Source organism: Zingiber officinale, chromosome 6A (genome assembly GCF_018446385.1).
Source record: "Zingiber officinale cultivar Zhangliang chromosome 6A, Zo_v1.1, whole genome shotgun sequence".
NCBI lineage: Eukaryota > Viridiplantae > Streptophyta > Magnoliopsida > Zingiberales > Zingiberaceae > Zingiber > Zingiber officinale.
The window spans coordinates 137,022,715-137,036,458 of NC_055997.1; the positions used below are offsets into that span (position 1 = coordinate 137,022,715).

Here is a 13,744-nt window from a genome sequence, read left to right on the forward strand (position 1 = left end):
TAACCTCAAAAATCCATTTGAGTATTCTAATCTCCACCTATATCAAATTTTGTGTTGTTTCATAATTGTCTTTTATTATGACCCATAAAAGATGGTTACAAATATATTGTACAATTTTCAATAAGCCAGACAATTGCATGTCTTATAAAGCACCCCTTTTAGTGGTAGAGTTTTTCAAAGAGGTAATCTCCTGGAGGAGATTGTCGCTGCGAATGGCTTCCCCTCATCCAGAAAGTCTCCTTTTCTTCTTCATCTTGAATGCATCATCTTCTCATAGAAAGGCGGTCCGTGCCCGGTTCTATCATCTTCTCATGATAAGGCACATCTTCCAGCTATGAAAAATTGTGCCTAAATCAACCTCCACAAACTTGCTAATTGGATGCAAATAGTACAATCAGGAACCGTTTGCCAGCAATGAACATGCGACCATGATTAGAAGCCACAAACAGGCAAGCAACTACAAGCAGCATGTCCACATACAATAGTGAGCTATACGACCATGTGTTTTGATTAATCATACATCAGTACACAATTCGGAGCTAAATGCCAGCGAGTTACATGTCATAGTTGCTTGCCCGCACACATCTATCTACTCGTCCTTGCCTTTTGCGGTCCACCAATAATGACAAAGTCACACTAAACACCCTGCCTTATTCAAGCCTCCAATAGACTCAACGGGAAGAACTACCTAAAATGGTCTCAGGTTGTCCGTACTTACCTTAAGGCCAAAGGGAAACTTAGTCATATTCTTGGGATGGGACCTGCCACGACTGATCCAATCTTTGAGGCATGGAACCATCCATCAGTGATTATATCTTGGTTATGGGATTCCATTGAACCATCCATCAGTGATATATATATGTTTCTCACTACTACTAACGAAATTTGGGACTACAATACCCGCACTTACTCAAAAAAGCCTATAATGTTGCCTAAGTTTATGAACTCAAAGTCAATGTGGGTGCTACTAAATAGGGAGATAAAATAGTTACCGAATATGCCACTGTTTTGTAAAATTGGTGGCAAGAATTGGATTACTACAAGTAATTGAGATGAAATGTAATGCAAATGCTGTTGTTTTGAAGAATTTTATTAAAAAGGATCATGTATATGATTTTTTGGATGGCTTAAATCCTAAATTTGATCATGTCCAAATCCAAATCATTGGCAAAGACTGCATACCGTCCCTAGCAGAGATGATCTCCCTACACCAGGCTGAGGAAAGTCGACGAAGTGCGATGCTTGAGCCCCAACCCATGCTTGGATCAGCCCTCACTACCAAAACTGATTCGTAGGAGAAAGATAAGAGTGGTTTGCCTCTAGTTAAAGACAATCAAGCTCATCTTTGGTGCAACTATACGAAACCGTGACATACCAAAGAGACATGTTGGAAACTACTTAGTAAACCGCCAAGCTGGGAATGGGGAAGTTGTGGAGGACAGCACAGATCTCAGGCACATCGAGCAATCTCATACTGAAGACAGCCCAATCCTAGGCAAATTCAACATTGTAGAAATTGAAAAACTTTGAGGATTGTCGAGTTCTCTTGATAAAACCATTTGACGCGTTCTCTTTGACTCTCTCAGCTATCCCCTCACTCCTTTTTTTGCATGAATACCTATTTCTTTGATAACTCATGGATAATAGATTCCAGTGTCACAAACCACATAACTCCCAATTCTCAATTTTTCCACACGTATACCCTCAACCCAAGTAACAGAAAAATTATAGTAGCCAATGGATCTTTAGCCACTATTGCCGGTTTTGGAGATGTTCACCTTACCCCTAGCCTTATCCTTAAAAAACTATCTGCCAACCTTGTTTCCATTCAAATATTAACTATTTAACCTCATTGTTATGTCATTTTTTCCACTTCTTATTGTGTTTTCCATTATCAAGGCTCAAGGAGGAGAATTGAACTTACTAAGGAACACAGTGATTTTACTACTGTGAATCTACTAAGAAGATTAGGAATAATGTCTTTTTCTTTTCATAGTTCTTCCAATAAAGATAACATTTAGTTGTATCACAAACGTCTTGGGCATCCCTCTTTTAGGGTTTTAAAAGTCATGTTTCCTCTTTTTTTTCAAGGATTGGATGTTTTTGAGTTTCAGTGTGATGTTTGCGAATTGGTAAAACATTCTCGTGTACCTTGTCCTATTAGCAATAAAAGTACTACTCCCTTTCATTTGATTCATAATGACATATGGGATCCTTCTAATATTCCTAATATTTGAGACTCGATAGTTTGTCTCCTTAATTGATAATTGCACTCGGATTTCTCCTCAAATAAAAATCTGATATCAGCATTATTACTCCTATTTTCCATTCAATGATTCAAAATTAATTTGGAGTGAAAATCAAAAGCTTTAGGACCGACAATGCTAGAGATTACTTCAACCAAATCTTGTCCCTAATCCCAGGGGATTATTCATGACTTGTCGTGTGTTTATACACACCGATAAAATAGAATAGTAGAAAGGAAAAATGAACATTTACTCAACACTACTCATGTCATTCTCTCCCACAACAATGTCCCTAAATCCTATTGGGGAGAGGTTGACTTCCCTCACATGTCTTAGACAACAAGAGTCTCATGCAATTTCTTAACAATTTTTATCCTCATTTCCGAACCACAAATGAACTTACTCCTAATATTTTTGGGTGCACTGCCTTTGTCCATATCTACGGTCCAGTACGAGATAAACTAGACCCTCGTATCATCAAATGTGTCTTCCTTAGATACCCATCCACTCAAAAAGGATACAAGTGTTAACACCCTTCATCTCACAAATTTTACACCTCGACCGATGTTACCTTCCTTTAACATACCCCGTTTTTCTCTTAGTCCTATCCTCAAGGGGAGATTTCAATGACAAAAGATAGCACTTGTGAGTAATTTGAACCCATTAACGCTCTTGATCCTCCTCCTACTCAAATATGTACTGAATCACCTCCTATTCCTATTCAATCTAGTGAGTCACCTCCATCTTCCTTTCCATACACTGTCCTCGTGATGCTCAAGGATTCCTTAAGTATATTTAAGGAGAAAGGCTACTCCAGAAGTGATACAGGTCTGAGAACCTCACCCACAAACCTCCGACCCTGATACTGGGATCAGGGTAAGATCTGACCCATCTTTATAATCCACTGAACCACATACAGCCTGGACTTTCCCATTATTGTTAGAAAAGGTACAGGCGAATGCACAAAACACTCTCTCTACCCTCTATCTCACTATGTTTCGGTTAAACATCTATCACCAGCCCACAAAAAAATTCATTGTGAATTTAAATTGTCAAAACAGGAATGGAGGATGTCATGAGGGAGGAAATGGATCCATTAGAAAAGAATAAGACATGGGAAGTTGTTCATAAACCAAAGGGGAAGAACATTGTTGATTGTAAATGGATTTTCACACTAAAATACAAAGCAGATGGATTCGTTAAGCGCTATAAAGCTAGGTTAGTGGCAAAAGGATATCCTTACACTAATGGGATAGATTATCAGGAAATAAATGGTTGTGTACCAAGTAGAAAATCCCTTAAATTAAGGGGGTATAGCTAGAAAGATATCTTCTTTTTTATATAAGTAAAATAGTATAGCCCAAATCAGGAGTACAAGAATTAGCCTTTAGGAGCTACTTATGTCCGACATAGTGTCAAATCCGAGTAGACTCCCAAAGACCGATATACATGAATTTACACTCCTAAAAATGTTCTCACTATATAATTGTCCCTCACCAAAGAAACTACTATTTCTAGCCCTCCATACATAATGCATTATAGAAGACAAGGTAAGATGACGGGCCTTTGTCAACATCCTGCTCCCACGGTAATACCACCCAAAAACTCGCATCATTCGTCAATATGTGAACATCTCTTGCATGTGAAGCAAGTCTCTAATCCGCCTTATAACTCTGCTATAGAGGGGCATCCAAAGAATAGATACTACTTCATGTACTCCTTTTTGTCTCTAGTGGTAAGATGTCTCTAGGTCAGCATCCAGAGGGTAACTACATGACTTGGTTGTACATAGGTTTTCCACACTATCCGGACACATGGACTATGATGCCTAAAGAAGACATACGCTCAACCCACACCGACGTCCCTAGAAAACTAATTTACTAGCTTCTATCCAGCATCCAGTGACCCAGCAGCCGATAATATAAGATTCCGTATCTACAACACACGTTTGATCAGAGGAGAATCTATGTAGGCTACTTCCTAGGTCATACATATGCACGTCTCAAGTAACTATGGTGGACCGACTTTATCCAAAGCGCATCCTTTTTAGCTTGTATCCGTCATAGTACTTTAGCCAAGAGGGCTAAATTCCATACATGCAAGTCTCGAAACCCCAAGTCAACTTCATCTTTAGGTTTGCACATATATGCCCATGACATGGGTGTTTAGAAGTCCACTAGAAAGACCTACAAATATTGTAAATGCGATCAATGATACCTAGGGGTATTGGCAAAATAGATAATCAAAAGCACTCCACTCCCTGATCACTGAGGTAATAAGTTGCACCTTGCCAGCATATGAAAGTGTCTTCTGTGGCTAAGCATTCATCCATTGAATCAGAGAATCAAGAAGGGGCTATAATATGAGATCCGAAGACGCTCCAATGAAATCCAAAGATATCTAAAAGCCCATGATGGAAAGCAGTAGCTGCATGTCGTCTCATCAACTCCAACTAGATAAATAAGTTAGTTTTATATTCTCTCCTAGTTTTCTATATTATCTATTGTAATTTTGTATATAATACTGTGTATTCTCATTTCTAAGTGAAAAAAAGAGAATAATCTTTCCACAGTTTCCTCTTTTTCTTCCACCGTCAAAGCTTGACACAACTCTTCTCTTTTTGCTATCCTTGTTGTTGTTAGGGCTTGGCACAGAGATTGACATTGAGATGCTCAGAATGGCTTACTTGAAGCATTGGTTGATGAGAAGCTTTGTCCATGAAAGAAGATCACAAGGAAGCCTCCCAGCTTGAAAAAAAAAAATCAAGAGAAAGCCTTGTTAATAGGAGAAAATCGAGAGGAAGCTCAATGTTTCACCTTGAGAAGATATCATTTGCAAAAGAAGTCCGAGAGGGAGCCTCAAATTCATTGACAAGCTTTTTTCTTCGCATTTGTTACAATTTTAGCAATATTCTCTCCCTATTCTTCATCTCCTCTCCCTCCACTCTCCCTCCAACAGTTATACACAATTTGTTACAATTTTAGTAGCATTATCTGTTAGTGCAATGAGCCTCTAAGGTTTTGATATTTGACAATATACTAATGTCAGGTTAGATTGACCAAGGGTTAATCCAAACATGACTTAATGTTTGGAAGAGTGAAGTCTAGTCAGGAACAAATGACAGCAAGGAGAGTCGGAAGTTAGGCAAGGGAAAACCTCACAGTTAGGTAAGTGAGAAATCTACCGAATGATTAGTCCTAACTCGAGGTTAGGCAAAGAAGTCATGGTCGGAAGGATTGGACAAGGAAGTCCTAGTCAGAGGGATTGGACAGGAAAGCTTGGTAGATTAAGGACATCAAGCAGGAAGTCCTGGGTCGAAGACACCAGGCAAGAAGTCTAGATAGGTCGAGGACTGAAGGTCTAGCGGAAAGTCCCGAGGGTCAAGATCAAGCTGAGCAAAAGTCCAAGCTGGTTTGGAGGGCTGGAGGCTTGGCAAGGTGAAATTCTAAATAGTAGACCTTAGGTGGTAAAGTCTTGGAGGAATTGACCCCAAGCTAAAGGTAAGCTTAGTAGGTCAGGTAGACTTACATGATTAGACTAGGTTGCTCGCTTGTGTTTTGTATGGTTGTTTTGCAGGGACCTAGAGTTAGAAGCAAACCAAAGAGAAGACAAACGCAATCGGACACAGCTGGACCAAGTCCGGGATGAATCGAACTTGACTCGGGTCAAATCGGACCCAAACTGGTTCGATCTCAGCGGTTTGGTAGAGTAAATGGGATAGGTAAACCGATCCCAAGTATCAAGTTCTACTAATCGAGTTTGATCTCGAACTCAGATTGGTGACTTGGCTTGGTTCAGTCGATCTAAACAATCGGTCCAATCGACTAACTAGGTTAGGTTGACCAGATTACTAAGTTGTCAGAAAAGTTGACATGGAAGCTGATGTAGAAAAATATCAGGTTCAACTTTATGATTTGGATGAGGATAAGCCATGTGGATAAAGATAACGCTTGATCCAAATAAGAGTTGATCCTGATAAGAATCTAATCTAACTCTATAAAAGGAGATGAAGACTTTATATTCAAGAACAACAATTTTCTACTCTTCGACTCTCTAACTGTGCGCTCAAAAGATGACAAGACTACTCGTGCAACTGAGGAAGCACTAGGAGTGAGAGGCACATAGGATTTCCGAACTGATCGACAACTAAGTTTGTTTATATTCACAAGTTGTACTTTATTTCATTCTATTTGTGCTTGTGTTATTAATTTGTAAGCGATTTCTCCGCCTCCGGAAAAGTTTCGGAAAGGAGAAGATCTAGTAAACGGACACCTCCCATACTTAGGCATTGGAGTTAGGAACCAAGTAAATCCGCGTCTCTTTTCCTTCGTTATTGTTTTTATTATATTCCGTTGCGACTAACTTTGATAGATCGAACGAACGACGAAAAGAAAGAAGACAAATCGATACTCAACCCCCCCCCCCCCCTCGATCGCACGGATTCTACACTATCCTTAGTAATTATATTATTACATTTACTTCTACCACATAAACACAATTAATACATTCCTATGCACAAACAACATTGTATATCTCAGGCCTAGACAGCTAGAATAAAGCTATGTCAACAAACTCATAAACTTAGATCCCCTCTCACTTTTTCTTAATAACATATACCATTTTTTATTTAGTTAAAAAAAATTGCATTAAATTTTCATGCTTGAGTTGAGGACAAACTAAACTATCAGTTGAGCACAAGCTTGATTTTATCTCAAGCCAGGGTACCCAATCAAGTTGGAGCTTAACTCTTGTAGCCAAACTGAGCAAGGTTCATTTATTACGGAACTTAGTAAGCCAAATCTAGGCTCTGCTAAATCACAGCCTATATATGTCAGAGTCAAGTTTCAGTGTCAGAGCAAAGTACTGAAGTACAGAATTCCATAGATTCACTCAGTCATGTACCTGAAGAATGTGGGAAAGAGGCGAAAGAAAAGCTTCACAACTACAAATAGAGTAATTAAACAAAGTATTGAAAAACTCCTTGTATGTATCTGCTAAAAGGAGGCAGAGCATCACCTTTATAATCTTCCAGATTGAACATGGCAGCAAATTGATCATTTTCTGACTGCAGAATAAAAGCATATATATAATTTTAAAGATGTAAAACATAAATAAAAATTGAAGAAAATACATAAGCAATATAGCAAATTGATCCTTCTAATAAATCTACCAAGAATGGGGCTACATTCAAGCAACGGTGAATATAAGAGAAGTGCATGATTTGGAAAAAAAGGTATGAAGTGCATGATTTGGAAAGAGATGAAGGTAAAACATAGGATTTACGTAATTATATATTTTTAGTTGGTGACAGAAAAGCAATGCCTTGCAATTCCATTTTCTGACTTATTGACTAACAATGGCAAAACCCTAGATTTTATTCTCAGGAGATGTTTTATAGATTGGTCATTACCATGGATTGTGATATCACTAAGACATACAATAAAACCTAATTGTCCACTTGCCATTAAAGTTCTTCCCTTCCTCTCCACATGGATGTTTCCCACCTCTATGTTGCAGTATAACAACCTATCCCCTTCTATAAATCATATTATGCCTCCCCCTCCCTATTTTTGTTTCCTCCCACTATTGTTGTCCCCCTTCTGTGCTCTATCCACTCCTTTTTCGTTTCTGAAATGCTGACTTTCCTCTCAGTCCACCATCAGTGATCATGATTGCTCCTAAACCATTTCAAGGGCAAACCGCACTCCAAAACACACACAAATGATACAATTGCAATATACCCATCACCCAACTCTTCTAAGCAGTCACGTTTGCGACCCTATTTCATCACAACCTTTCCCTTTTCTCTTGTTATGCAAGTATGCAACTTTCTACTATTGTGATTTGTCTCTGCTCCCAAATCATCAATCATCGTGATCGGTCGGCCCACTAAATTGTGACCGCCCATCTTCTCGTGAATCCCATCTTGCCTTCTAATCTTCATCTCCTGTTGATGTTGCCCCCTCTCTGAGATGCATTCACATCTTCCTTATTTGTGTCATGAACAACTTCACAATTTTTGTTCTTTCTTTCGTCATGACTCATGACATCCCAATTGTGGTCATCCTCTACTCCAACTTCACTGTGTATACTTAGTTGAGATTTTTTCCTTTCCCCTTTTTCCCCCACACGTTAGCTGTTGATTGGTACCCAACTCTTTCTCAATCTCCCCCTTGGCTGTGATCCCGTTATGCCTCTTTCCCATTTACTCCTGCCAAAGTCACAGCCCTCTCCCTGTGTCACATTTGCATCTTCTTTGATTGGTGTCCCATGAACAAGTGTCCTATTTGATGGTTCCTCCCCCACCCACACCATCAACTTGATGCAACACCAAAATCGAACTTACAAACCACCCAAGAACTTGAAATAAAGTTGATGAAATGAAGAAGATGATCACCTCTTGCACGAAGAAATCAAATTGGACATTTATTAATTCAAAGATAATTGATTATAGAATTTTGGATTTCTTTTATAGACTCGCCAGCAACGTAGATAGAAATAAATATTTTAAATAAATAAAATATGATAAGCTTTATTATTCTCTATTTATTAGCAAAATAGAAAAGTTAATTAACTTCAAATTACCAAACAACAATAATTAAATATTTAGTTATTGCAAATGCTCCAATCTTGAATATTTTTGAATTTTTTTTGGGATGTACGAAGCTATATCAAATTAATTTCTAATTTATTTTCTTTAAAACTATTTCCCTTTTTGCATTATTCATTTTCATATCTGCATTATTCTCCCTCACATAGAAGAACTCGACTCTAAGCAAGTTGTTGGCCTCTTTTCTAGTTCATTGTTTTCGGGCATAATAACTTTGTCTAAGAATTTAGTTCATTATTTTTGTTCTTTGAAAATCTCTTCCAATGAGAAACAAATAGATACACTTTATTTCTCTTTTTGCACTCTTTGAGATATTCTTTTCAATCGCTGTTTCCAACGAGTAAGGAAACATCTATATTTATTGTATGATGAGAATGATATCCATGCTTTCATTGAAATCATGTGGCATAAATGCAATAATGCTGTGGTTTCCAAAGAGGATGTCAATGGTGGCATTTTTTATTTTAAGGTGGATGATGATTAAAATAAATAGGAAATAATGTAATAATATGTAGAAAATATGACAAAGGCATTGCTTCGAAGGTGTTTAGATGTAGAATAGATAATCATTTCCTGAAAAAGGCATTGAATTCTAAGGTGTTGAAGTCGCCAATGAAGATAAGGCAAGCCACAGAGATTGAAAGTGCACAACTAGCAAATAAAACACTAATATATTTTTTTTTCTTTTTTGCATTCGACAAATCTCTCATTTTAATCTCTTCCTTTTTGCAACCATACACTTTCTTTTAAAGAATTTCAATATTTTTTCTTCTTTATTTTTCTTCTTTTGCTACAACAAAGAACTTTCTTTTTTTTTACATTTTTAACACTCTTTTAAAGACCAAATATAAAATTAAAATACAACAGCAACCAAGCTTTTATCCAATTAAGTAGGGTCAACTTTATAAATCCTTCTATGTCATAGGACTTGATCTCTTACTATATTCTCATATATATTTAAATGAATTTTATATTATTTTATCGTAGTTAACCAAGTCTCTCTTCCTCAATTAGTGTGCATATTTGTTATGGTCTCACATCATCTAACTGAAATATTTATTTGTCACTTAAATACATGTTTGTACCATCTTAAATGTATCCTTCGTAGTTTTCCCCAATGGGTGCAACCCCAACCTTCTTTCGAATATACTCATTTTTTATCATGTTCATTCTCATATGCCCACACATCCACCTTAACATCTTCATTTTTGCAACTCTTGTGTGCTCGATTTATAGCCCAACATTCAATTTCATATAACATAGCATGCCTACCTTTCATTTTGTAAAAACTTCCTTTACGCTTTAGTGGTACCTCACGATCACAATGAACACCTGACGTCCTACTTGTATCTTATGTAAAACATCTCTATCAACTCCTCTATTCTTTTGCAAAAATGATCATAGATACTTAAGCTATTAGTTACAAATAATTCATTATCTCCTATCTCAATAATTATTTTGTTACGTCTAATACTACTAAACTTCAATTCCATATATTTTGGTTTTACTCTACTAAACCTAAAAACTTTTACTTCTAGTATTTTTTGCCAAAATTCAAACTTAGCATTTACTACTTCAAGAGTATTATTCACCACAACAATGTCATTTACAAACAACATGCATCATGGCAACGTGTTTTAGTTGTGTCCAATGATGAGTTCTTTTATCTCTAGCGTAAAAAAAAATAAGGAATTAGAGTCAATCTTTGATGTAACCCTATCTTTATGTAATCTTCACTCTTGTCATTACATTCTTATATATCCTTAATTGTTTCAATATACATTGCGCTAGCATTTTTCTTTTCTATCAAAATATAAAATTAAAATAACACAACTAAAATGTCAAAACCCACTTAAATTTGTTACGGTTTCTATTGCTTTAGTTGCGTCAATGTGCATTGTTTACAATCTAGGAAAGTTGGTGCACAATAGTCACGACTAATATGATGAGTCAATGTTGGTGATGCCCTCAAAATCGTGCAGAGCTAAGAAAGGCGTGAAAATGGTAGTGTAATTGTATTACTAGTGGATGACGACGATGGTGTCAAAAGGAGGTGAGAACATTGGGCAATAGTGATAATGATGGTACATTGTAGAAAGAATAAAACAAAATTCACCGGGCTGCCCTTTTTTTTTTTTTTTTTTACTACCTTTACTACTATAATGAGAGTATTTTTAAAAAAGCATACAAAATTAAAAGATGTAGGAGTGGGTATTATTGTAGATAGTTTGTTAAAGGATGAAGTTGTAGGAGTAGTTAGAAAAGGGGATAGAATTATAACTCTTAAGATAATAGTGGCGAAAGAAACTATGAACATAATTAGCGTATATGCACCACAAGTAGGATTAGATGAAGCTACCAAATTAAGGTTTTGGGAGGACTTAGATGAAATATTACAAAATATTCCACCAAATGAAATGATTTTAATAGGAGGTGATTTAAATGAGTATGTCGGAGTGAAAAATGAGAATATGAGAGAGTACATGGGAGTTATGAGTTTGAAACGAGGAATGAGGAAGGGAAAACTATATTAGATTTTGCGATAGCATATGACCTTATATTAACTAATACGTTTTTTAAGAAAAGAGAAGAACACTTAGTCACATTCAAAAGTAGGAATAATAAATCGCAAATTGACTTTCTTATAGTTAGGAAGAAGGATAGAAATATTTGTAAAGATTGCGAAGTCATACCTGGAGAAAGCTTAACTACCCAACATAGGGTAGCATTGTTGGATATACGCCTCAAACATAGTATCAATAGAAAGAAAATATATATAATTCTTAGAATTAAGTGGTGGAAATAAAGGATAGAAAACAAATTATATTTAAGGAAAAGGTAGAAGTACAAGCATTAGGTGAAATATACGATAACTCTAATACAACATGGGATAAGATGGTATCAAAGTTGAAAATAGTAGCTAAGAGTGTACTCGGTGAGTCAAAGGGACATGCACCACTAAGTAAAGAATCTTGGTGGTGGAATGAGAAAGTACAAGAGAAAGTGAAGGAAAAACGAATAGCTTATAAGGAATTATATATTTGTAAGAACGAGGAAAACTTAAAAAAATATACAATAGCCAAGAAAGAAGCTAAAAAAGTAGTGAGTGAAGCAAAAAATGAAACTTTTGAACGGTTACATCAAAAATTGGATACAAAAGAAGGGGAAAAGATATTTATAGAATAGCTAAAGCGAGAGAAAGAAAACAAGAGATCTTAGCAAATAAAATGTATTAAAGATGAATGTAATAGGGTATTAGTAAGCGATGAAGATAAAAGAGCGGTGGAAGAGGTATTTTCATCAATTTTTAATGAAGGTTTAGGAGACCAACTTAACTTAGGTAATTTAATTAGGTCGAATGAGCGTGAAATTTTAATTTTTATCGTAGAATTCAAACTTGAAGTAAAACAAGTTTTAAATGAGATGCATGATGGAAAAACCGTTGGACCAGATGATATTCCGATAGAGGTATGGAAGTGCTTAGGGAAACAAGATATTGAATGACTTACAAAATTATTTAACATGATATTGAAAATGAAAAGAATGTCTGATCAATGGAGGATAAGTACTCTGGTTCTCTTATATAAGAACAAGGGAGACATACAAAATCGTGCAAACTATAGGGGTATTAAACTAATGAATCATACTATGAAACTTTGGGAAAAAGTAATAGAAAAAAGATTAAGGAAGGAGACCACAGTGACAGAAAATCAATTTGGATTCATGCCTGGAAGGTCGACAATAGAAGCTATACATCTCCTTAGACAATTAATTGAAAAATATCGGAAACAAAAACAAGATCTACACATGGTATTTATTGACTTAGAAAAAGCTTATGATAGAGTTCCGAGAGAAATTATATGGAGAATTTTAGAAAAGAGAGGTGTTAGCATAACATATATTGAACTAATTAAGGATATGTATGAAGATGTAACGACCAGAGTAAAGACTTCAGGCGGAGTAACTGAAGCATTTCCAATAAAGATAGAATTACATCAAGGATCAGCCTTAAGTCCCTATCTTTTTACACTAATTATGGATGAACTCACTGCGCACATTCAAGACACAGTATCGTGGTGCATGTTGTTTGTAGATGATATTATTTTGGTAGATGAGACACGTGAAGGAGTAAATGCTAAGCTAGAATCTTGGAGGGAAACATTAGAAGGGAAAGGTTTTAAGCTTAGTAGATTAAAGACAGAATATATGGAATTTAGGTTTAGCAATATTAGAAGTAATGAAACAATTGTTAAGATAGGAGAAGACGAGTTGCTCGGAACCGAGAGATTTAAATATTTAGGATCATTTTTACAAAATGATGGAGGGATTGAGAGATACGTCTTACATAGAATACAAGCAGGATGGATGAAATAGAGGGGAGCGTCAGGTGTTTTATGTGACCGTAAAATACCTCTTAAATTTAAAGGTAAGTTCTATAAAATCGCTGTTAGAGCTGAATGTTAGGCTATGACTCAAGCACATGAGCAGAAGATGAGAGTTGCAGAGATGAGGATGTTAAGGTGGATGTGTGGACATACGAGGATGGACAAAATAAGAAATGAGAGCATTAGAGAGAAAGTAGGAGTTGCATCTATTGAGGAAAAACTCAGAGAGACACGTTTAAGATGGTACGGACATGTACTTAGACGACCAATAAATGCTCCAGTTAGGCGATGTGAAACTATGATAAACATGCATATAAAACGAGGAAGAGGAAGACCAAAAAAGACTTGGTTAGCAACAATAAAACAAGATAAAATTTATTTAAATATAGATGATGATATAATAGGAGATAGAGCTCAATGGCGTAAAAGGATTCATACAGCCGACCCCACTTAGTGGGAAAAGGCTTGGTTGTTGTTGTTGTTGTATACAAAATTAAAAGATG

The 13,744-nt window shown here is 36.2% G+C and overlaps 1 protein-coding gene across 1 annotated transcript in view; it reads right to left on the bottom strand.

The window, feature by feature from the left end:
• Positions 1-13,744, bottom strand: part of LOC121998270 (vacuolar-sorting protein BRO1-like) — a 35,353-nt gene that overhangs the window by 6,222 nt on the left and 15,387 nt on the right. The window contains exon 6 of the mRNA XM_042553110.1: positions 7,263-7,311. Coding sequence (XP_042409044.1) covers positions 7,263-7,311 — 49 coding nt within the window. The remainder of the gene's footprint in view (positions 1-7,262; positions 7,312-13,744) is intronic.